Source organism: Lingula anatina, chromosome 9, assembly GCF_051362555.1.
Source record: "Lingula anatina isolate TDL-2025a chromosome 9, LinAna3.0, whole genome shotgun sequence".
NCBI classification, from domain to species: domain Eukaryota; kingdom Metazoa; phylum Brachiopoda; class Lingulata; order Lingulida; family Lingulidae; genus Lingula; species Lingula anatina.
The window spans coordinates 1,181,952-1,206,125 of NC_141775.1; the positions used below are offsets into that span (position 1 = coordinate 1,181,952).

At 38.5% G+C, this 24,174-nt stretch overlaps 4 protein-coding genes across 5 annotated transcripts in view; all 4 read right to left on the minus strand.

Annotated features, from left to right (window-relative positions):
• Positions 1 to 24,174, minus strand: part of LOC106155781 (uncharacterized) — a 197,920-nt gene that overhangs the window by 52,686 nt on the left and 121,060 nt on the right. The window lies entirely within an intron of this gene.
• LOC106161507 (uncharacterized) lies at positions 5,041 to 9,896 on the minus strand. The gene is made up of 4 exons (XM_086996098.1): positions 9,783 to 9,896; positions 8,581 to 8,788; positions 7,406 to 8,143; positions 5,041 to 6,950 (listed from the first exon to the last, which is right to left on the minus strand). The coding sequence occupies exons 2-4, from the start codon at positions 8,781 to 8,783 to the stop codon at positions 6,197 to 6,199; spliced, it is 1,695 nt and encodes a 564-aa protein (XP_086852224.1). The 5' UTR covers positions 8,784 to 8,788; positions 9,783 to 9,896; the 3' UTR covers positions 5,041 to 6,196.
• LOC106155773 (uncharacterized) lies at positions 11,076 to 15,290 on the minus strand. Of its 2 annotated transcripts, XM_086996366.1 has the most exons (4): positions 15,176 to 15,290; positions 13,997 to 14,204; positions 12,880 to 13,617; positions 11,076 to 12,446 (listed from the first exon to the last, which is right to left on the minus strand). In XM_086996366.1, exons 2-4 carry the CDS (start codon positions 14,197 to 14,199, stop codon positions 11,693 to 11,695), a joined length of 1,695 nt encoding a protein of 564 aa, XP_086852492.1. In that variant the 5' UTR covers positions 14,200 to 14,204; positions 15,176 to 15,290; the 3' UTR covers positions 11,076 to 11,692. The 2 variants fall into 2 exon arrangements, with proteins under 2 accessions (XP_086852492.1, XP_013386221.2); XM_013530767.2 differs by lacking the exon at positions 15,176 to 15,290 and having other exon boundaries at positions 13,997 to 14,394.
• Positions 17,067 to 23,672, minus strand: LOC147759752 (uncharacterized). The gene is made up of 4 exons (XM_086996407.1): positions 23,620 to 23,672; positions 20,004 to 20,211; positions 18,780 to 19,517; positions 17,067 to 18,473 (listed from the first exon to the last, which is right to left on the minus strand). Exons 2-4 carry the CDS (start codon positions 20,204 to 20,206, stop codon positions 17,720 to 17,722), a joined length of 1,695 nt encoding a protein of 564 aa, XP_086852533.1. The 5' UTR covers positions 20,207 to 20,211; positions 23,620 to 23,672; the 3' UTR covers positions 17,067 to 17,719.

Consider the following 24,174-nt stretch of genomic DNA (forward strand, 5'->3'; position numbering starts at 1 on the left):
TTAACGTTTCTTTGCCGTCTTCCTCTACCTCGCCCTCTCTAATAATAAAGCAAATGGAACAGTCCATGCACTGCTGATCATTTTTATGTACAGACACAGAAGTGTCTGTACATATTGCCATCACCTGCGTCTGTCGTCGCCGATGCCGTCGCCGATGCCGTCGCCGATGCCGATGCCGGCGCCGTGCACTTTCCTTGTTAACACGATAAGTGGAGGGCAGTTTTACTTATTGGCTTTATATTTACAGAGCTGATGAATATTCATAAAACACAGGTCAAGTTCGAAAATCAGCATGATCGGGCCATTATTGTAGAAGTTATGCTGTTTTTTCACTTTTCAGCATATATGCAACCCTGTTAACACATTTTAAGGAAAACCGATAGGCCTGTTGTCATTAAACTCACAGGAGTAATCAATCTTACTAAAACGCAGGTCAAGTTCGAAAATCGGCATGATCGGGCCACTATTTTAGTAGTTATGCTGTTTTTTCACTTTTTAGCATATATGCAACATTGTTAACACATTTCAAGGAAAACCGATAGGCCTGTTGTCATGAAACTCACATTAGTAATCAATCTTACTAAAATGCAGGTCAAGTTCAAAAATCAGCATAATGGGGCCATTATTTTATAAGTTATGCTGTTTTTTCACATTTCCTCAAATTCAATTCTTAGGCATGTTAACAGTCTCATTATTTAACTAATAAGATATGTAAATGTGTTTGTTTGACATTTCCTGCAACTTTACAACATTTGTTAGTTGATTATGTAAAAATGATGGTAAACTTGTTATCATGTATTGTATAATAGAGTTTCAAAAATGGAAAAAAACTCATATCATTGCAGTTTGTCAGATTAATTCATTCACTATGTTCAGAAACTCGGAATGGAGGAAATTGGACATTAAACACTGTTCTATTGATATTTTTCCCATGTCATCAATTTTCTTAGTTGATCATATAAAAATGGCAGTAAACTGTTAATTTTGTTATATGTAAACAATTGTTAAAAATGGAAAAAAACACATTTCAGGACAGTGCTGTCTTGTTTACATTTTGGTATTTTCAAGGTGTGACTTTGAAGTTACATGGGCCTGAAGACCTTTGCTTGTCACATTTTCTGAATATCCATGATACTAATATTTTATTATTAAAAATTGATGGTCATTATGCTGTTAAACATTATGTAATATTGCATCAAAATTTGAAGAAACCCCTATTTTGGACACTGCTCCCATGATGACCATTTAAGGAAAACCATGTCACTTACTGTTCTCAAACTTACAGGAAAGAAACATGGGACTAAGATACAGTTTAATTAGGCAATGCAGTCTGTTTGGTAATTCTTTCTGGCAGTTAATCGGTTTTTTGTGAAAATTTAATTTTTCACATATTGGCATTTTCAAGGTGTGACTTAGAACCTCCACGGGCTTGAAGACCCATGCTAGTCACATTTTCTGAAAATCCACGATACATATATTTTATTATGTACATATTGCCATCACCTGCATCTGTCGTCGCAGTCCATGTTGCCGTCGCTGTGCACTTTTATCGTTAACACCATAAGTGGAAGACAGTTTTACTTTTTGGCTTTATATTTACAGAGCTGATGAATATTCATAAAATGCAGGTCAAGTTCGTAAATCAACATGATCAAGGCATTATTGTAGAAGTTATGCTGTTTTTTTTTCACTTTTCAGCATATATGCAACACTGTTAATACAATATAAGAAAAACATATAGGCCAGTTGTCATGAAACTCACAGGAGTGGTTAATCTTACTAAAATGCAGGTCAAGTTCGAAAATCGGCATGATCGGGCCACTATTTTAGTAGTTATGCTGTTTTTTTCACTTTTCAGCATATATACAACACTGTTAACACAATATAAGAAAAACAGATAGGCCAATTGTCATGAAACTCACAGGAGTGGTTAATCTTACTAAAACTCAGGTTGAGTTTGAAAATCAGCATAATCGGGCCATTATTTTAGAAGTTATGCTGTTTTTTCACATTTCCTCAGATTCAATTCTTAGGCATGTTAACAGTTTCATTATTTAATTAATAAGATACGTAAAAGTGTTTGTTTGACATTTCCTGCATCTTTACAACATTGTTGGTTGATTTTGTAAAAATGATGGTAAACTTGTTATCGTGTATTGTGTAATAAAGTTTCAAAAATGGAAATAAACTCATATCATTGCAGTTTGTCAGATTCAATCATTCACTATGTTCAGAATCTCAGAATGGAAGAAATTGGACATTTAACACTGCTCTATTGATTTTTTTCCCATCTCATCAATTTTTTTAGTTGATCATATATAAATGGCAGTAAACTGTTAATTTTGTTTTATGTTAAAAATTGTTAAAAATGTGGAAAAAAACATTTCAGAACAGTGCTGTCTTGTTTACATTTTGGCATTTTCAAGTTGTGACTTTGAAGTTCCATGGGCCAGAAGACCTTTGCTAGTCACATTTTCTGAATATCCATGATACTAATATTTTATTATTAGAAATTGATGGTCATTATGCTGTTAAACATTATGTAATATTGCATCAAAATTTGAAAAAAAAAACTATTTTTGGGCACTGCTACTATGATGACCATTTAAGAAAAACCATGTCACTTACTGTTCTCAAACTTACAGGAAAGAAACATGGGACTAAAATATAGCTTCAGTAGGCAATGCAATCTGCCAGTTAAACATTTTTTTGTGAAAATTTAATTTTTCACATATTGGCATTTTCAATGTGTGACTTTGAAGTTCCACAGGCTTGAAGACCCATGATAGTCACATTTTCTGAAAATCTATGATAGGTATATTTTCTTATTAAAAATTGATTGTCATTATGCTGTAAACCATTATGTAATATTGCATCAGAATAGAAGAAAACACAATTTTGGGTGCTGCTGCCATGATGACCATTATGAGAAAACCATGTTACTTATGATTGCAAAACTTTCAAAAAAGAAATACAGGACTAAAATGCAGCCTGACGTTGGAAAAGCAGTCTAATTGACTTCTTTTTCTGGAAGTTTTACATTTTCAAAGTGTGAACTTGAACTTCCATGGGCCTGAAGCCTTATGCTTGGTACACATTTTACTTACATTGGTATTACCTGTTGAGTATAATTAAAATTTGATGTTGAATTTGCAGTTTAACATAATGTACTTTTGTATCAGAATTGACAGTAGCCTATTTTGTTATTTCCTGCTTTTTGTCTGTACATTTGACAGCTTTGCTGCCTTGTGTAAAGATAACAGAAAAGATGAGAGTAAAATGCATAAAACGGGCGAAAATAACACCTCAAACAATATTCCGTCGATTTAACTGTGATACAGTGGAATTCAATTCAACGCAGGTGCGTCAATTTTTAAAGCTATATTAATTATTATTACAGCAGTAGTGTTTTGCAGTATAAGCACTGCAGCAGGTGATCCCTAACACTAAAATTAGACCACCTGTTGCAATGTCTGTGACAATGCTGTCATCATGGAAGTGGCATTGTGTGTGTGTGTGTGTGTGTGTGTGTTTGTGCTTGTGTGAGGGTGTGTGCGTGCGGGTGTGTGTGTGTGCGGGGGTGTGTTTGTGTAGGTTTGTGTGCGTGTGTGTTTGTGTGCGTGTGTGTGTGTGTGTGCTGTGATAAATCGGCACTCTGTTATGGAAGAGATATAAGTTTTTGCTTCGCCATAATTTCAGGTGCGACATTGAGATATAGGTGATTATTTCGATCTGTCTGCACTGTATCTATTTATCGACCTGTCTTATCCCTCAGCTTGTCTACCTCTATATAGATGTATGAAGACCATGTGCACTCTCCTTTCAACCATGCCATGGAGTAAAAAAGGGGTAAGAAGAATCGCCCCCACCCGCCCCTTCCTCATTTTCAAAATGTTTACCCCCCCCCTCCTTTATATTAAATGTGCTTCCAAATGGCCTGCCTTTAATATGTATAGACTTATAGATAAAGACAAATAAATATAGGTGGTTCGTTTTCTCCACTGGAAGTGCCTATAGAGGGACACATATACCGAATCGATGTCAATGTCTGCCACTGTTTGTCATTTCTGACGTCAAGCGTGACAAACGCCGATGTTGAGACCGCTTTTGTTGTAAAAAAAAAAAAAAAAAAAAAAAAAGCACCCTTATTGACAATAGATTGCATTCTCCAATAAACTGTTCCCACCTTTTATGTGTATGATTTCACAACGAAATATAGTACGCTGTTTACTGAGTTTTGCAATGAAGACCGACAAAAACAGCTATTGTTTGCCTATCTTTACACTAGAACTCAGTAAGCAATCTATAGCCATTGTCAGTCACCCGTTTATCCCAGACAGTAGTATATATGGCATAACACCATGTTGTGAATACGCCTTTCATTAACTGACTCAGTTTTTTAAAGCGAAGACCAGCTAACATAAAATTAAACTATCAAATGCAGGTAGAAAGAAGGAATGTATCCGTCTCTCTTTTTTAACGACATTTCGAAGTTAGAAAGATGAAAAAGATAACCAGCGTTTCACATCCCAACGGAACAGATATACGCACGTAGGCTATTATACAAAACATATTACCAAAATGTTAAAAACTATGTAAATGTAAATGAGCCCTTTGAAGTCGATTTTATGCAGGGATATGCAGATACCTGGTTTAATTAACTCCATAGGATTCTATATATCCGTTCACGTTTTATTTGAAATAGTTTCACTCATTAATTGGCATAAAATCGTTTAACCTTTTTATGTTTAAACTGGCGTGAAGCTAAAGTGGAACATCGCCAATTTCAGACAGACTAATTCGAGGCGTACTTCCACATATGTACGTTGAAGTTGAATCCACGTCAAGTCTTTGCTGAATGTTCAGAACGACACAAATTGCTTTAGAGACAGAAATATGACTACCTGTGTGACATAGATCACCTGTGACTGTACCGGTACACGGCAAATAGATGTATTTTGTATATACATGGCGTCTTCCAGTTATCTTTGCCAGGTGAAAAAAGGTTGGCAAAGTAGTAACCATTTATAACTATAACGCTGTTGTGTTAGTATTTATTGTGTAGGTTATACTATGACATAATACGTGTTGGTATCTGTTAGGCCATATATGGCCTTGTGAACGCACTTAAAGCAATAAATGAACAAAATATTACAAGGTCATACAATGCATGCACCAGTACAGGAATTGCTAGAATTGAGTAAAAATGAATAACGATAATATAATTCAAACCAAATGTCAACTTAAATGCAAAGTTAAGCCCACGTCCCTTGCCTTCTGTGATAGTACTATACTTATTAAGTTAAAGATATACCCATTCCATCAATATATGCCACAAAAAAAGAAAAGAGAAAAAATTGAAAAAATATAACACAAGAAATATGAATATCAGAAGTTTTACAATTGCGTACTACTTTTGTCATTCAAAATCGTTGCTTAAAATTACATGTACAGGGGTATGCCAGTTGATTTTAAGTCGGCCTTATCGCTTCTATAACATTCCAGTATCATTCTGTATAGCGAAAGTAGCATTCAAATTGGAAAAGAAAATTGAACCAGTCGACTACTTACTGAACTGCATATCTGATGTATTGGTTATTTTTAGCATGCATGTTAGAATTAGGCTTGTTAGCGTACGTATAAAATGCAAAACCAAGCACTATATACAGTATGCAACTGATAAACAAATAGGGCCTAAGCAATGCAAAAAAAAAAAAAAAAAAAAAAGAAAAAAATATTTCACATCGTTCGATTTCATGTTGGGGTGGAAAATGCCAGCACATTTCATGTAATATTAAAATGAGTCACTGAAATTTATCACTTTGAATTCGTATAACTCATGGCACTACTATGATCAAAGCACGAACTATTACAGATCATTCAAATGCGAAGGGGAGGTACAAAGTTGCCAAAAGAAAAAAAGGTTTTGATTTATGGATCAATAAACATACTGGTAAGTGTAAATAAGGAAAATTACAAACAAAATCCCTTCCACCTCATTCACAACTCATAATTCCAAACTTCAAACTCATGACTGAAGGGAATAAAACATGGAATTCAAACATCAACCACCGGTAAATGCATTGACTGAAAGACAGATGGCGCTTGCCACTGCTGTGTGTTTCAATGGAAACTAAGAAATCGAGGAGTCGGGGACAAAAATGTATTATATATATCTTTTAGGCCGAAAGGTCGATTAAACTATCTCGGCTAGGAAGCAAATAACAAAAGCCAATACAGCGGTTCTGCGGAGAGAGGCAAGAACACGCCAACCGGATCCAGTCACACACTGCGTTGGGGATGGGCTGGTAGGGGGAGCTGGGGTCGTTGAAGTCTGAAGACCATCTTTTAGGGCCACAACCCTGGTCGCTGCCCCGCTTCCATCAACGTATACCATGTGGAAAACAAACACAGTAGTGCCAGTTTTGGGCAACTTGTCGAGGTTTGCAATATTTTCCAGACCGAGAACCCGTGCTCCAAGGAATGAAACGTGGGTCTTGAATAAAAGAGTGTAGCCAATATCGAAGCTTATAGCATCTATCCCCACTCCAAGGATCTGCCGCTCGCTGACAAGCCATTCCCCGGCCTCAGCTGAGAAGCCTGGCCAGTGTGTCATCGGCACGCCATTCTCGTCAAGAAAATTCTCATGGTTATCGGTTCCAAGATATGCCGTGTAATTGTTAACATATTCCCCCCATCCGGTATATAGGAAAACAATGGCATTTTCCGGTATACGCCCGTTTTCTCTTTCCCACGCCTTGATCTCTTCGACGGTGAGAACTGCGTCCGGGTCGTTTGCAGCCTTTTGGTCGATGTCTATTCTCACAGCGGGGCCAATGAGGCCGTGAGGGGGGATTTGATGGATTCTCCAAGAGTCTTTGATAAAGTGTGCCGGAGCGTCAAGGTGGGTTCCCATGTGTTCCGGACCACAGAAAGCGTTTTTTTCAAACCTGTAATATACAGCTCTATGTTAACTTTGGTCGGTAATCAGAATGATATCAAAGACGAACCTTTTCATAATGCATTATCTCCGGAATTAACATCAATACCAATGAGTTCATTGCACATTTACCATTTATTAAGTAACATTTATATAAAATGATCAATAAGTCGCCTATAGCAGAATTTTTTTTACATTTCAAACGACGACTTAAAGTAGTGGCCAGATATTACCATTTCATGCCCTTTGATGTCCATTTTGGGTGATCTACTAAACCATCATAGCAATCATGGAAACAGAGAATAAGTCTTTTTAAAATCGCTCACAATGCAGTTTTCTTTGGAAACAGTCTAATATATGCTGAGTCATTTCCATATTACAAACTCGTACATGTAGCAGAAGATAGCAGATAGTCTCTATATCTAAGTTGATTTGCAGAATATGACAACAAGTAATGATACCTACCACAAATTATTATTCCCGATTATCAGGGGCCCTTTATAGACGCTAAACAACTGAAAGGGTTCTCTACCAACCCACATCACGGTGTCATTGTTCAACGCATACGTCAAATCCACAGTGTCCTCAGGTTTAGGACTTAATTTAGCGGTCCTAAATGCCAACAAACGCACAAGGGACGCAGTACCATTCTCTACGTTCATAGGCAAGGCAGCCAAAGAATACCCTTTCGCCGGGACCTTATGTAGATTTACCGCACCAACAATAGTGTAGATGTTTCTTTTGTGCAGTGAAGTGCTTGCGGTGTATGAGGAGCTGGGGCCAATACCAGGGGAGTCAATGCCCACCCCATACACTGTTGTGTTCTCTGCAAGCCACATAGCAGCTTCATCGGATATCCCGGGGTGATTGGTCGTTGGTTCTCCGTTTATCAAGAACGAGGCAGCATCAGTTCCAAAGTAAGCAGTTTTGTTTCCATAATGCTTGGACCATCCCGTTTGAACGAGTATGATAGCGTTGTCGGGTATTCGGCCATGTTGGCTTTCCCAGCTCTTTAGGTCGCTCACCATTAAGTTGTAGTTGCTGTTATTCTCGACTTTCATTGAAACGTCCACTTTCACCACAGGACCAAAGAACCTGTGCGGTGGAATCTCGTTGATGTACCATCTGTTTTGCGCCCATCGCGCAGGCGCAAGAAGACTGGTGCCCATTAAGTCCGATCCACAAATATCATTGTCTTCTAGCCTTAAGTGACAGAAAAAAAGATCCACGCAACTTTTAATTAGATTTGCTGAGATTCTGGTTTCTTTTGATTGCGATTTTTTGGCATAAAGGAAGAAATGTGGAGGCTGAATTGAACTGTTTAATTTGCATGGCCTACTGGACAGAAACCAACTTAACTTATTACTTATTTACTTATTATTACTAAAATTAATAACTTATTACTAACTAGTAGTATAGAAAGAATTCTAAAATAGTCAAAAGGTTTGCTTTTCAACTTTACTCGGGTAAAAATATCTAATTCCAGACGCGATCACCATAAAATTTGTCTTAATAGTTTATAATGATTACCAATGGACATGCTCATCATAAAAAGCGATAAGAGTGACTTTCAGTCGTTTTTTTTAATCTATTTGTAGCTTGAAGAGAGTGGAGTAGTAAAAAATTGTAATATCACGTACCATCCTGCTCCGTACACCCACGGTCCTCTGCGGATACGAGTGTAGTTGAATCCCTGAGCTCCGGGAAACACGGGAGTATCTGGATGCAAATGGTGCGTCAAGTCAATGACTTCATTGGCCTTTGGACTCCACGTGACACCCCCGTGATCGTCTGCACGTGCAAGACACGCTGTCGCCAACATTAGGAAAAGATGATGATGCATGGTCCCTGAAATTTCAACTTCGACATTATTTTCTCCACGCTTTTCTACTATTGTCAGTTACATGTATCTAGATATCTAAATATTTCTTAGTCTTAGGCAATCTCTCTAACGCTGAACATTCGGTTTGAGATATCTCGTTTCTGCAAATGGAGCATAACCTGGTAACAAACAGCAAATTGTTTTGGTAAGTACTTTGTATAAAAAATATTTTTTGAGTCTATTATTCTTGACCTAAGTGCAGAGAAACATGGAAAGCATAACATACGTGTATTTTTTTATTTATACATTTATTTTGACCCAGTTTCAGTTGATAGCACAATACTCAATTTGATGACGTCACAAACAAGCACTAGCACGTTGGTATCTTTTTATCACCTGTCACCTGCGGCGTGACCAAACTTAGGAAAACTCAGGCGTGACAGTGTGAATGACACTTTGCTGACGGGTGAACCTGTCAAATTAAGCAGTGTTTCAAATTCTGCAAAGAAAAATCTAAGGACAAGTAGGTCCTAATATTTTTGATCATTCTTAAGAGATAAATGCAAAGAATTATGGTTAAAAAAGCCAAGACTCTTACAAGTATAACAGATTTATCTGCACCACATGACGTCTTGAAGTCTGAAGAATGCAGTTTTCATGACATCAAATGCAAAGTTATGCCGCGTGATTTCCAACATCTCTTTGCCAGGCATAACTAAGGAAACTGGAAGCTATCAGAAACCGTTACAAGTTGGGGGCCCTGGTCGCAGGGAATGGGCGTAGCAGAGTGGGGGGCGGGGGAGCGACGTTGGGTTCTCATGTAAACTTCACAAGATACCGGCGCACAACCACCATTCACGTGAACGAGGTGGGCCGAAACGTCATGGTTTGCTAGTGTTATTAAGTCTCTAAATAAAGGCTAATTCTGTTTTATAATCATATCAAGAGACCACGGAAAACCTCTTACTTAGTTATCATGTTAAATTGAAAATAGATCCGAAGAACACTTCTTTAACTAACCTTAAATTCTTTTACTATTAAGCCTGATACCGCTCGCTCTAAACTTCTTACTACAAAAAGACGCTCCTCCGCATACCCCAGCCAGTAAACTAAGCCCAGGATTGTTAGTATGTAACTTAAAACGTAATAACGCCTGGATCACCTGTTTAAAGTGACTGTGCACACAGGATTAAGGCAGAACGTAAATAATGTCGAATTTCCATGAGATCACTAACAATTTATGAACTAGTACTCTCCGATCATGACTACATTTATATCGAGATGCACATTTCATGAGTAGACCTACATCTGGGTGAGTTTTCTTGGCTTAAGCAAGTAAATAGTGTTGAAATTCTTTGCATGTTGCCTTTCTTTCCGAATGTAATTTTCGTAATGGTTGGTAATTTTATTCCCCCCCCCCCCCAAAAAAAAATATGTTTCAAGATACACATGTGCGTGTAGATACAAACTTAAGACAATAGAACGCTCCCTTTAATAACATTTTGGCAATATCATATGAAGAATGTAACAAATCTCATTCCAGAATTTTTTTTGTCATAAAAGGAAGGTAAAGTGTAAACGTTATTTGATACGCACACGCCAGTTTTGTACAATAGCATCTTTAGGGAGCTAATGTATAAATAGCAATATCTATAGATGTTTTTCCTGTCTTGTATGGTGTTCACTCCTTATAACAATACGTTTGCGTCGTGAAGCAGAATCTGTCCACCTGCGCTCGTGCGTAGGTACAGAGAGACAAGAGCAGTGGTTTTTAAGCAAACAGATATGTCTGTGCTATCCTAGCGTGACTTTATTGACGTACAGCCCAATGTAAAATCCAACAAACATACAACTTACGCACCGCGGTACTTTAGGTATACTTAAGGTATTTTTGCCTTATCCGTTTAGCTGATGTGGAAATAAACATAGCTCTTATGTATTATTCTGTCACATCTAAAATGCATCAGGATGAGTGCGATAATTTGAGCTGACGACGTAACAGTAGAGCTTTAGGTGAAAATACATCGGTTTGGGGGTGAAAATACCAGATTCAACCAGATCTCTCTCACCGTAACAACTACAAACCTCTTCTTAACGCCTTTTTATCCACGACAAAAATACTACAAATCGGAGCAAGAAACGTTTCTGGAAGTCTTCCTTCTGATTGTCTTTGGTAAAGACACAAAATAATGCCTTTGTTTGACGGTCTTGATAATTTGTTAAAATATTGACATCACTTATATGAATTACGCCTTGCATCTTCATGAGCAATCATTTTTCACGTTTTTAATAAGTAACGTTTTTAATAAGTGTATCTAGGTGCATGCAAGTAGTTTTAAATGGTATAATATCATTCTAAACATCCAGTTTAAAACTTCAAATACTACTGACTTCTACGTCCTTCCAAGTCCAGTGGAAAAATATAGAATGCGAATAAATATCATTTTCACTATATATTTCATCAAAATAACGAAAAATATCAATTTAAGTTCACAAATTTAAACTCATGGCATATTCCAGATGTTATATTGGGTTTAAATGAGATTATATATACATATACTTTAGTATTGTAGACTTTTGCAGATTCTTACAAAATGGCCGCAATTGCCCTTTGAGAAACATTCATTTGTATACGACAGTTCTACATGCATTATATTGGAATACACAATATCTGAAATCAATCCCTATACTATGATTAAAGGGAATTAGGTTTGTCATTCAAACTTTTTTAGCAAGATAATCCAGTGTCTAATATAACCGATAGATGGCGCAGGATACAGTGACACACTGCGTAAAGGGTATTGAAGAAACAGTGTTTCGGAGATAGATGGCCCAGGATCCTGGCATGTAAATCAATGGAATCCAAGGACCGGGGCAGATGGGGGCCACAGTTAGATACTTGATTTTCGTATCGGTATGTTCATTTCAGATTAGAATATCTCGGCTAGGAAGCAAATAACAAAAGCCAATACAGCGGTTCTGCGGAGAGAGGCAAGAACACGCCAACCAGATCCTGTCACACACTGCGTTGGGGGTGGACTGGTAGGGGGCGCTGGGGTCGTTGGAGGCTGAAGACCATCTTTTAGGGCCACAACCCTGGTCGCTGCCCCGCTTCCATCAACGTATACCATGTGGAAAACAAACACAGTAGTGCCAGTTTTGGGCAACTTGTCCAGGTTCGCAATGTTTTCCAAACCTAGAACTCGTGCTCCAAGGAATGAAACGTGGGCCTTGAATAAAACAGTGAAGCCAATATCGAAGCTTAAAGCATCAATCCCCACTCCAAGGATCTGTCGCTCGCTGACAAGCCATTCTCCGGCCTCAGCTGAGAAGCCTGGCCAGTGTGTCCTCGGCACGCCATTCTCGTCAATAAAATTCTCATGGTTATCGGTTCCAAGATATGCCGTGAAATTGTTAACATATTTCCCCCATCCAGTATATAGGAAAACAATGGCATTTTCCGGTATACGCCCGTTTTCTCTTTCCCATGCCTTGATCTCGTCGACGGTGAGAACTGCGTCCGGGTCGTTTGCAGCCTTTTGGTCGATGTCTATTCTCACAGCGGGGCCAATGAGGCCGTGAGGGGGGATTTGATGGATTCTCCAAGAGTCTTTGATAAAGTGTGTTGGAGCATCAAGGTGGGTTCCCATGTGTTCTGGACCACAGAAACGGTTTGTTTCAATCCTGAAATATACAGTTTTATGTTAACTTTGGTCAGTAATCAGAATAACAGCAATGACAAAACATTTGTTCAAGTTTTATCATTGGAATTAAAACCAATACCAATGAACTGATTGCATATTTTACATTTATTAAGTAATATGTACATAAAATGATCAAAAAGTTGCTCGGAGCAAAAATTATTTACATTTTAAATGATGGCTTTAAAAAGTGGTCAGATATTGTCATTTCATTCCCTTTTATGTCCATTCTCGTAATACTTCATGGCAATCATGAAAACAGAGCATAAGGCCATTTAAAATCACTCAAAATACAGTTTCCTTTGGAGACAGTTTAATATACTGAGTCATCTCCATACAAACTCATACATATAGCAGATAATAGTGTCTATATTTAAGCTGATTTGCAGAATATGACAACAAGTAATGATACATACCACAAATTATTATTCCCGATTATAATGGGCCCTTTATGGACGCTAAACAACTGAAAGGGGGCTCTACCAATCCACATCACGGTGTCATTGTTCAACGCATACGTCAAATCCACAGTGTCCTCAGGTTTAGGACTTAATTTAATGGTCCTAAATGCCAACAAACGCACAAGGGACGCAGTACCATTCTCTACGTTCATAGGCAGGGCAGCCAAAGAATACCCTTTCGCCGGGACCTTATGTAGATTTACCGCACCAACAATAGTGTAGATGTTTCTTTTGTGCAGTGAAGTGCTTGCGGTGTATGAGGAGCTGGGGCCAATACCAGGGGAGTCAATGCCCACCCCATACACTGTTGTGTTCTCTGCAAGCCACAGAGCAGCTTCATCGGATATCCCGGGGTGATTGGTCGTTGGTTCTCCGTTTATCAAGAACGAGGCAGCATCAGTTCCAAAGTAAGCAGTTTTGTTTCCATAATGCTTGGACCATCCCGTTTGAACGAGTAGGATAGCGTTGTCGGGTATTTGGCCATGTTGGCTTTCCCAGCTCTTCAGGTCGCTCACCAATAAATTGTAGTTGCTGTAATTCTCGACCTTCATTGAAACGTCCACTTTCACCACAGGACCAAAGAACCTGTGCGGTGGAATCTCGTTGACGTACCATCTGTTTTGCGCCCATCGCGCAGGCGCAAGAAGGGCAGTACCCATTAAGTCTGATCCACAAATATCATTGTCTTCTAGCCTACAGTGACAGAAAAAAAGATCCACGCAACTTTAATTAGATTTGCTGAGATTCTGGTTTCTTTTGATCGCGTTATTCGGCAAAAAGGAAGAAATGTGGAGGCCGAGTTGAATTGTTTGATTTGCATGGCCTACTGAACAGAAATGTAGTTAAGTAATTACTAAGAAGTAGTAGTCTATAGAAAAAATTCTAAATTAGTCAAAAGGTTCACTTTTCAACTTTGCTCGGGCACAAATATCTAATTTCTGTCGCGATCACAACGTGTCTTAATTTTTTATAATGATTAGGTCTACCAAAACCGAAAAGATTGACTTTCAGTAGTTTGTTTTCTATTTGTAGCTTGTAGAGAGTGGAGTAGTAAAATTGTAATATCACGTACCATCCTGCCCCGTGCTCCCACGGTCCTCTGTGGATGCGAGTGTAGTTGAATCCCACACTTCCGGGAAACACGGGAGTATCTGGATGCAAATGGTGCGTCAAGTCGATGACTTCATTGGCCTTTGGACTCCACGTGACACCCCCGTGATTGTCTGCACGTGCAAGACACGCAGTCACCAATAATAGGAAAAGATGATGATGCATGGTCCCTGGAATTTCAACTTCGACATTATTTTTTCCACGCCTTTCTACCATTGTCAGTTACGTGTATCTAGATATCTCAGTATTACTTAGTCTTAGACAATCTTTCAAACACTGAACATTCGGTTTGAGATATCTTTTTTCTTAAGATGGCGCGTAACCTGGTAACGAACGGCAAATTGTTTTAATAAGTGCTTTGTAAAAAAAATTTTTAGTCTATTGTTCTTGAACTAGGTGCAGAGAAACATGGAAAGTATCACATACGTGTATTTAAATATATTTTTGACATGCTCTCAGTTGATAGCACAATACTCAATTTGATGACGTCACAAACAAACACTAGCACGTTGGTATCTTTTTTATCACCTGTCACCTGCGGCGTGACCAAACTTCTAAGGCGTGACAGTGTGAATGACTCTTTGCTGAAGGTTAAACCTGACAAATTAATCAACGTTTCAAATTATGTAAAGATTAAAATCTAAGGACATATTTTAGATCTTTCTTAAGAGATAAATGCCAAGAATTAGGGATAAAAAATCCAGGACTCTTACAAGTATAACACATTAGGCCTAATCCGCACCACATAACGTCTTGAAGTCGGAATGCAGCTTTGATGACATCAAAGTTATGCCGTGTGAATTCCCAACGTCTCTTTGCCATGCATAACTAAGAAAACTGGACAATATCAGAAACCTTTGGGAGTTAGCGGCCCTTGTCGCAGGGCATGGGCGTGGCAGTGGGGGGGGGGGGGGGGGGGGGCAACGACGTTGGGCTCTGGTGTAAACTTCACAGGATACCAACGCGCAACCACCATTCACGAGAACGAGGATCCTAGAAGGTGCACCGAAACGTTGTGGTTTGCTAGTGTAAACCCTAATTAAAGGATAACTCAGTTTTATATCCAGAGACCACAGAAAACCTCTTTCACAGTAATCATGTTGAGTTGAAAATGGACCCGAAGAACACTTGGTTAGCTTACCTTTTATTCTTTTTCTATAAGTCTGATCACGCTCGCTCTACCCTCCTTATTACAAAAAAGACGCACCTCCGTATACCAAGCCGTTAAACTACGCCTAGGATAGTTAGTATGCAACTTATAGCGTAACGTCTGGGGTCGACTGCTTAAAGTGAATGTGCACGGGATAAAGGCAGGACATAAATAATGTCGAATTTCCATGAGGTCACTTACAATTTATAAACTAGTAATTTCCATCATGACTATATCTAGATGCATATTTCAAAATATCCTATAAACCTACATCTGGGTGAGTTTTCTTGGCTTAAGCAAGTAAATAGTGTTGAAATTCTTTGCATGTTGCCTTTCCTCCCGAATGTAATTTTCGTAACGGGTGGTAATTTTATGCTCACCCCCCCCCCCTGCCCCCCCCCCCCCCCAAAAAAAAAGGCATAGGATTTAAGATGTTCATGTAGCTGTACATGTAAGACAATAGAATGCTCCCTTTAAAAACAGGAAGTAACAAATCTCATCCTCAATTTTGTGTCATAAAAAAGGTAAGGTGTACACGCTATTTGATATGCACACGGCAGTTCTGTACAATAGCAGCTGTAGGGGGGCAATGTATAAATAGCAATATCTATAGATGTTTTTTCCTGTCCTGTATTTTGTTCGCATCCCGATAACAATACGTTTGGGTCGTGAAGCTGAATCTGTCCACCTGCGCTCGTGCATACCCAGCAAACAAGTCAGGTGTCATGTGACTAGCACGTTGCTATGACGTAATAATTTGGTAGCATCGTGCTAGCCACGTGATTCGAATGTGACGTGTTTGCTGGGTAGGTGCAAAAAGACGAGAGTAGTGGATTCTGGGTAAACAGGTATGTCTGTGCTCTCCTTGTGTGACTTAATTAACGTACATGTACATAGCCCAACTTTAAATTCAACAAACGTAACTTACGCACCGTGGTACTTTAGGTACTTAAGGTAGTTTTGCCTTAACCGTTTAGATGATGTGGAAATAAGCATAACTCTTATGTACTGTCCTGTCACGTCTAAAATGCATCAGGATGAATTTGATAATTTGATAACAGTAGAGTTTTGGGTTTAAATACATCGGTTTGGGGGTGAAAATACCAGATTCAATCAGATCTCTCCCACCACAACTACAAACCTCTTCTTAACGCCTTTTATCCACGACAAAAATACTACAAATCGGAGCAAGAAACGTTTCTGGAAGTCTTACTGCTGATTGTTTTTAGTAAAGAGACAAAATAATGCCTCTGTTTGACGGTCTTGGGTATAGGTAAACCAGTGATAATCTGTTAAAATATTGACATCACTTATGTGAATTACCTGCCTTGCATCTTCATGAACAATCATTTTTCATGTTTTCAATAAAGCCAATGTAAAATTCAACAAACATACAACTTACGCACCGCGGTACTTTAGGTATACTTAAGGTATTTTTGCCTTATCCGTTTAGCTGATGTGGAAATAAACATAGCTTTTATGTATTATTCTGTCACATCTAAATTGCATCAGGATGAGTGCGATAATTTGAGCTGACGACGTGACAGTAGAGCTTTAGGTGAAAATACATCGGTTTGGGGGTGAAAATACCAGATTCAACCAGATCTCTCTCACCGTAACAACTACAAACCTCTTCTTAACGCCTTTTTATCCACGACAAAATACTACAAATCGGAGCAAGAAACGTTTCTGGAAGTCTTCCTTCTGATAGTCTTTGGTAAAGACACAAAATAATGCCTTTGTTTGACGGTCTTGATAGTTTGTTAAAATATTGACATCACTTATATGAATTACGCCTTGCATCTTCATGAGCAATCATTTTTCACGTTTTTAATAAGTAACAGTACCAACCCAGGAAATAAAATGGAAGGCTAAATTTGTAGTCATATTTTCGTTTATTTATTTATTTATATTATAATATCTAAAGTTATCCCAATAAAGTGTATTTAGGTGCATGCAAGTAGTTTTAATTGACATAATCTCATTTTAAACATCAAGTTTAAAACATCAAAAACTACTGAATTCTACGTCCTTCCAAGTCCAAAAGAAAAATATACAATATGAATAAAATGTCGTTTTTCACTATACATTTCCTCAAAATATCGGAAAATATCAAAATTAATTCACAAATTTAAACTCAGGGCATGTTCCAGATGTTATAAATATTGGGTTTTAGACCCCATAAATGAGGTTACTTTAGTATTGTATTGCCCTTTGAGAAACATTCATTTTTATACAACAGTTCTACATGCATTATATTGGAATGCACAATTTCTGAATTCAATTCCCATACTATGATTAAAGGGAATTAGGTTTGTCATTCAAACGTTTTACAGCAAGAAAATGCAGTGACTGATATAACCGATAGATGGCGCAAGAAACGGTGACACACTGCGTTGAGGGTGGTTAGGTATTGGAACGTTAACAGGGAATGCAGCGTCTCGTAGATAGCTGGCCCAGGATCCTGGCATGTAAATCAATGAAATTCATGTTCTAGGGCAGATAGGGGCCACAGTTAGATACGTTCATTTCAGATTAAAATAGCACGGCTAGGAAACAAATCCCAAAAGCCAATACAGCGGTTCTGCGGAGAGAGGCAAGAACACGCCAACCAGATCCTGTCACACACTGCGTTGGGGATGGGCTGGTAGGGGGCGTTTGGGTCGTTGGAGTCTGAAGACCATCTTTTAGGGCCACAACCCTGGTCGCTGCCCCGCTTCCATCAACGTATACCATGTGGAAAACAAACACAGTAGTGCCAGTTTTGGGCAACTTGTCCAGGTTTGCAATGTTTTCCAAACCTAGAACTCGTGCCTCGAGGAATGAAACGTGGGTCTCGAATAAAACAGTGAACCCGCGGTCGAAGCCTAAAGCATCTATCCCTACTCCAAGGATCTGTCGCTCGCTGACAAGCCATTCTCCGGCCTCAGCTGAGAAGCCTGGCCAGTGTGTCCTCGGCACGCCATTCTCGTCAAGAAAATTCTCACGGTTATCGGTTCCAAGATATGCCGTGTAATTGTTTACATATTTCCCCCATCCGGTATATAAGAAAACAATGGCATTTTCCGGTATACGCCCGTTTTCTCTTTCCCACGCCTTGATTTCGTCGACGGTGAGAACTGCGTCCGGGTCGTTTGCAGCCTTTTGGTCGATGTCTATTCTCACAGCGGGGCCAATGAGGCCGTGAGGGGGGATTTGATGGATTCTCCAAGAGTCTTTGATAAAGTGTGCTGGAGCGTCAAGGTGGGTTCCCATGTGTTCTGGACCACAGAAATTGTTTCTTTCCATCCTGAAAAATATAGTTCAAATCTTGTTTTGGCTCATCAGACAAGCATCAACGCCAAACTTTCATAACAGTTTGTCTTGGGAGTGCAAATTCATACCTTGGCATTTATTTTACATCAACCATTATTCTACATAATTCGCTCAGTGAATCATCAAGAACAGGAACAAGTAATTTCTAACATTCAAATAAATATGGGTCAAGATTTTTAATGAGTGGTCATTTCTATTTAAGAAATCCTTTGGCAGAAGATAGCGGATAGTCCCTTTATCAAAACTGATTTCAAAGAGTATGTCAAGTAATGATACATACCACAAATTATTATTCCCGATTATCAGGGGCCCTTTATGGACGCTAAACAACTGAAAGGGGGCTCTACCAACCCACATCACGGTGTCATTGTTCAACGCATACGTCAAATCCACAGTGTCCTCAGGTTTCGGATTTAATTTGGTGGTCCTAAATGCCAACAAACGTACAAGGGACCCGGTACCATTCTCTACGTTCATAGGCAAAGCAGCCAAAGAATACCCTTTCGCCGGGACCTTATGGAGATTAACTGCTCCAACGATGGTGTAGATGTTTCTTCTGTGCAGTGAAGTGCTTGCGGTGTATGAGGAACTGGGGCCAATACCAGGGGAGTCAATGCCCACCCCATACACTGTTGTGTTCTCTGCAAGCCACAGAGCAGCTTCATCGGATATCCCGGGGTGATTGGTCGTTGGTTCTCCGTTTATCAAGAACGAGGCAGCATCAGTTCCAAAGTAAGCAGTTTTGTTTCCATAATGCTTGGACCATCCCGTTTGAATGAGTAGGATAGCGTTGTCGGGTATTCGGCCATGTTGGCTTTCCCAGCTGTTTAGGTCGCTCACCAATAAATTGTAGTTGCTGTTATTCTCGACCTTCATTGAAACGTCTACTTTCACCACAGAACCAAAGAACCTGTGCGGTGGAATCTCGTTGATGTACCATCTGTTTTGCGCCCATCGCGCAGGCGCAAGGAGGGTAGTGCCCACTATGTCCGACCCACAAATATCATTGTCTTCTAGCCTACAGTGACAGAGATAAAAAAAGAAGATCCTCACAATCTTTAAAAAGGTTTGTGGTTTGTGGTTTTCGCTTGACAGGTAGCTCAATCTATCGCTGTTTCTTTTGATTGCGTTTTTTGGCATACAGGAAGAAATGTGGAGGCTGAATTGAATTTTTTTTTTTTTTTTTTTTTTTTTTTTTTTTTTTTTTTTTTTTTTTTTTTTTTTTTTTTGCATGGCCTACTGAACAGAAGCCCACCTAGTTGACTTAGAAGTACGATAGAATTTTTATTTCTAAATTAGTCAAAAAGTTCACTTTTCAACTTTGCTCGGGTAAAAATATATAATTTCTGACGGGATCAACATTAAATATGTATTAATTTTTATAACAATTAGGCCTACCAATGAGTATGCTCATCACCAAAACCGAAAAGATTGAAAATATTGTGGTTCTTTCTATTTCTAGCTTGTAGAGAGTGGAGTAGTAAAAAATTGTAATATCACGTACCATCCTGCTCCGTACACCCACGGTCCTCTGTGGATACGAGTGTAGTTGAATCCCACACCTCCAGGAAACACGGGAGTATCTGGATGCAAATGGTGCGTCAAGTCAATGACTTCATTGGCCTTTGGACTCCACGTGACACCCCCGTGATCGTCTGCACGTGCAAGACACGCTGTTACCAATAACAGGAAATGATGATGATGCATGGTCCCTGGAATTTCAACATCCACATTTTTCTCATTCCCACGCCTTGCAATCAACTTTTATCAGTTATTTTTTTATAAATTAAAAAATGTCCTTGATAATGGTCGAGGGGCGACATAGGTACATACAGTATATTCATGTACTATGTTTTGTTTTAACGGCAGGGGGGTGGGCCTACATGTTGATATGTAGTTATATAGCCTAACATAGACAATTCCCGGATTTATGTCTTAAATATAAGAAAAAGTTTTAAATAACATCAATTTAATGTCAGAAAACCATTTTGATTTCAAATTATGTTGTGTGCCTTCCGGAATATTTCCCATGTTACTTTGTTCTTTGTATACAATACGAAATGTTTGTAATGTAACGTAAAGTACGACGTAGGCCTATTAGTATACTATAGTGACAGAAATGAAGCAAATGTTTCTTGAATAAGCTGGCCATTGACGACAAATCTCACTGGTAGTAATACTACCTTGGTTTTGCTCCCTAGTGTTGTGGCAGGACATGTACTGTTTGCTGCCTCATGTGCTTTACAGGATTAAGGTCGACTTTCTGAATTGTCCGTTTTAAAAATGTCATTATTTCGTACGCTGAAAATCGCGTTTCAGGGAGAAAAATATACTATTGATACATGGTACCTATACCTGTAATTCATGTGAAGATTTTAATGGATCTGAAGAACATTTCATTATCTTACCTTTTAGTTTTTTTCTGTAAGCCTGATCCCGCTTGCCCCAACTTTCTACTTACAAAAAAAAAAAAAACGCAACCGCGTTCACGCTGGGTGGTAACGCCCTGATTAAAGTATGCCACTTGCATAAAGTAGCGTCTGGGTCACCTGCTTAAAGAGACTGTCCCCAGGATCAAGAACTGGGGGAAATAATGTCGTATTTTCATGGAGTCGCCAACAACTTCTAAACAAGTATTTTTCGACCATGACTCTATTGAAATGGAAATTCTAAAATGCACAATTAAGCAACATCTTATATTAGTTTTCTTCAACAGTTGGCTTAAGCCAAAGTAACGGTAAGTAGTGCATGCATTCCTTGCACGCTCCCTTTTCTTGCATTTGTCGTTGTTTTTTTTCCACAAAAACATATTACATATTTATAAGATATAGATACAGACATAAGACAACCAAACGCTATATATCTTTAATAACAATCCCCTTGTGATACTCTATCACCAAATATTCACGGCGATTACTTTTAGTTCTTGTTCTAAAGAAGAAAACCGTACAGCAGTTTACTTACTGCCATTTAATACACACGACGACACCGCACAATGGGTGCTCTGGAGGTGAAGTATTTAAATAGCAACATCTATAGATGTTTTTTTTTTTACCTGTCCTGTTTGTTATTCGTGTTCCGGTCACAATCCCTTTGTGAAGCGAAAGGTCAATGTATCTACTTGCACTGTCACGTTAGTGCAGAGAGATAAGCGCAGTATACAATGACGGATTTAGAGGGGGGATCAGGGGGGTCTGGTCCCCTCATGAAATGAAAATTTTGAATAGCTGAATCATAGTTCTAAACCGTACCAAATGGCACCGTTCGCCCTCTTAAATACCAATTTTTTTCCACGCCAAGTGTGTGTGTGTGTGTGTGTGTGTGTGTGTGTGTGTGTGTGTAGGGGAGGGGGGTCAGTTTCCTCGGACCCCCTTTAAATACTCCTGGATCCGTCCCTGCTATATCATGGATTCAAGGCAGACAGAGTCCTATACCAAGCTATAGCTAGGCTTGCTGAATGATGACGTTATATAATTTTATTCCATGCAAATTATCCCGCTGTTCACAGTACAAAATGTACAGAATTAGCCGGAGTAACTAAATTATTTCTAAAATCTAAGATTTCCAAACTATCCGACTTGAGCACCATAAAGTTATTGTTCCGCTTGACAACAAAGGGCAACTTTTCTTTTTTATCAACGACGGAAAAAAACAATGTTTTCGTGGATAAATAGATAGGGCGTTTAGTTTGTGTGACCACCAGAAAACGTTACCCAATATCACGAAACCAAGTTTTCAGAAATATGAAAGCATCACAAAGTATGTCTTGCTTCGGATGAAGGTGTACTGTACAACTGCATTAACTTTACTCGGAAGACATTTTAAAAAATAACACATTTTGTACGAATAAGACAAACATGTGAAATGTTAAAACAGGTCAGAATGATATCAACAGCAAATATAAAATGCAGTTTCACAAGGCAGAATAAATAAAGCTAACATGAATAATTCGCTAGCTTACATGAGTATTTTAAAACTGATTGGTTGTGCTTTCAAACGTTTAATTCTGACATCAGTTTCAAAATAAATGTAAAATAACCTTAACAGATCCAAGCAAGTGATATTTATTTGCATTGATACCAATTCACTCTTCATTGCATGCAATTCCAATTAGCGCTAAGGTATTCGATGTGATGTTTACATACACATATCAGATACAGAGAGTTTGTCAATTACCACCACATGTATAGAGATTGGGCATGTTTTAACATATAAAATGCAATGTGTAGTATCTGTACTACATGTGTTATTTTATTCATTTGATTTTTAAAAATTATGTAAATCAAGATGACAGAGTTTTTTTTTTTTTGCTTAAGGTGTGTGATTACTATGTGAAGAAAATGGCTAGCTTAAGAACCCCTCTCACCCCTACCCCCATCCCCCCCCCCCCCAAAAAAAAAAATGAAAAGAAAAAAGAAAGATATTATTTAAAAGAAATACATGTATCTCCGAAGTAAAGTGTAAGATATGACGTCTTCTACTTGTGTATTTCTCGTGACCTCTTGGGCATTTTTGAGACATTTCCTTTTTTTTTTTTTTTGATAAACAGAGGGTAACGACACGCCTACAGGATTGTAAAAAAATTTTACTCCCTTCACTCAAGGGCTAGACTCCAAACATTTCAGTCACTCCTCTTACCGGTAAATCTCCATATTTGCCACTCTAAAAAGCAGGATATGTCCCGTGCTATCCAGAGCTTTAGTTAGTTATGGGTACCCTCTACCAGGGCCGCAGTTATTATTGTGGACATTTTGGCCGACATCAGACCAAAATGACTGTCTATTTAATAGAGACAATAACTGTGAATATCTGTGGAAAATCAATCCCCAATCAGTTATGGGGATGTCCAAGTTAAATACCTACTAGTGTTTTTTTTTTCTTTTCTTTTTGTTTTTTAGCTGGAGTGAACTGATGACATTACATACTGAGCAATGTTATGCACAAGTCCCTTGCAGCTCTTAGTTAACCGCTGTTTAATGCGACATGAAAAACGAAAGCGAAATAATGTTGCGTGCAAACGTCCCAACTTTAAAATCAGTAACAACCGCAGATGAAAAAGTGTGAGCAATATAATGCGATTTATATTTTAAGGCAACATCTTAAGTTTTGTTAAGACTTACCCTAATATTTTTCTCCTAACCTGGTAATGTCTGAAGGTGACCCTAAAATAATACCGCAAAGGCTGCCAAAATTGACAGTTTGTTTAACGGGTACGCCCGACCCTCATTTGGGGTTTATGAAACAAAAAATGATTTTAAAAAAACACCGTGACTTAAACATTCACTCCTTGAAATAAATAAATAAATAAATTATTAAATTAATAAATAAATGACAAAATAACTGCCGGTCCTAATAATTATCTTCTGTGCTAGCTAAACATTTTGGTTCAAAGGTTAAAAAAGTCTATTGACCCTGTTTACAGAAAAGCGCCCCTCGTCAACTAAATTATCAATTCTTCTAGCCTCCCACCAACCACTGAATGACTTCTTGACGTAATTTACATGTATGAATGCATGTCAGGTACTGTTACTGTACGTTGCTATGCCAACACGCTGAATATGCAACCTCCTGTTGACTTAAAACTCACTAGTCGTGGTTTCATCATTCTGAAGGGGTCACATTGAGAATTTAATTTTATAGGAATGAATGGATGAGCTTTTTTATTTAACTGTGGT

What these genes read in the sequence shown, in the direction of transcription:
- LOC106155773 (XM_013530767.2), bottom strand. Translation starts at nt 14,250, where the DNA reads ATGGTAGAAAGGCGTGGAAAAAATAATGTCGAAGTTGAAATTCCAGGG. An exon ending in TGGGAGCACGGGGCAGGATG is followed by an intron (nt 13,618 to 13,996) that starts GTACGTGATATT and finishes CTGTCACTGTAG; the next exon opens with GCTAGAAGACAATGATATTT. An exon ending in ATCGGGAATAATAATTTGTG is followed by an intron (nt 12,447 to 12,879) that starts GTATGTATCATT and finishes TGTATATTTCAG; the next exon opens with GATTGAAACAAACCGTTTCT.
- LOC147759752 (XM_086996407.1), bottom strand. Translation starts at nt 20,206, where the DNA reads ATGCATCATCATCATTTCCTGTTATTGGTAACAGCGTGTCTTGCACGT. An exon ending in TGGGTGTACGGAGCAGGATG is followed by an intron (nt 19,518 to 20,003) that starts GTACGTGATATT and finishes CTGTCACTGTAG; the next exon opens with GCTAGAAGACAATGATATTT. An exon ending in ATCGGGAATAATAATTTGTG is followed by an intron (nt 18,474 to 18,779) that starts GTATGTATCATT and finishes TATATTTTTCAG; the next exon opens with GATGGAAAGAAACAATTTCT.
- LOC106161507 (XM_086996098.1), bottom strand. Translation starts at nt 8,783, where the DNA reads ATGCATCATCATCTTTTCCTAATGTTGGCGACAGCGTGTCTTGCACGT. An exon ending in TGGGTGTACGGAGCAGGATG is followed by an intron (nt 8,144 to 8,580) that starts GTACGTGATATT and finishes CTGTCACTTAAG; the next exon opens with GCTAGAAGACAATGATATTT. An exon ending in ATCGGGAATAATAATTTGTG is followed by an intron (nt 6,951 to 7,405) that starts GTAGGTATCATT and finishes TGTATATTACAG; the next exon opens with GTTTGAAAAAAACGCTTTCT.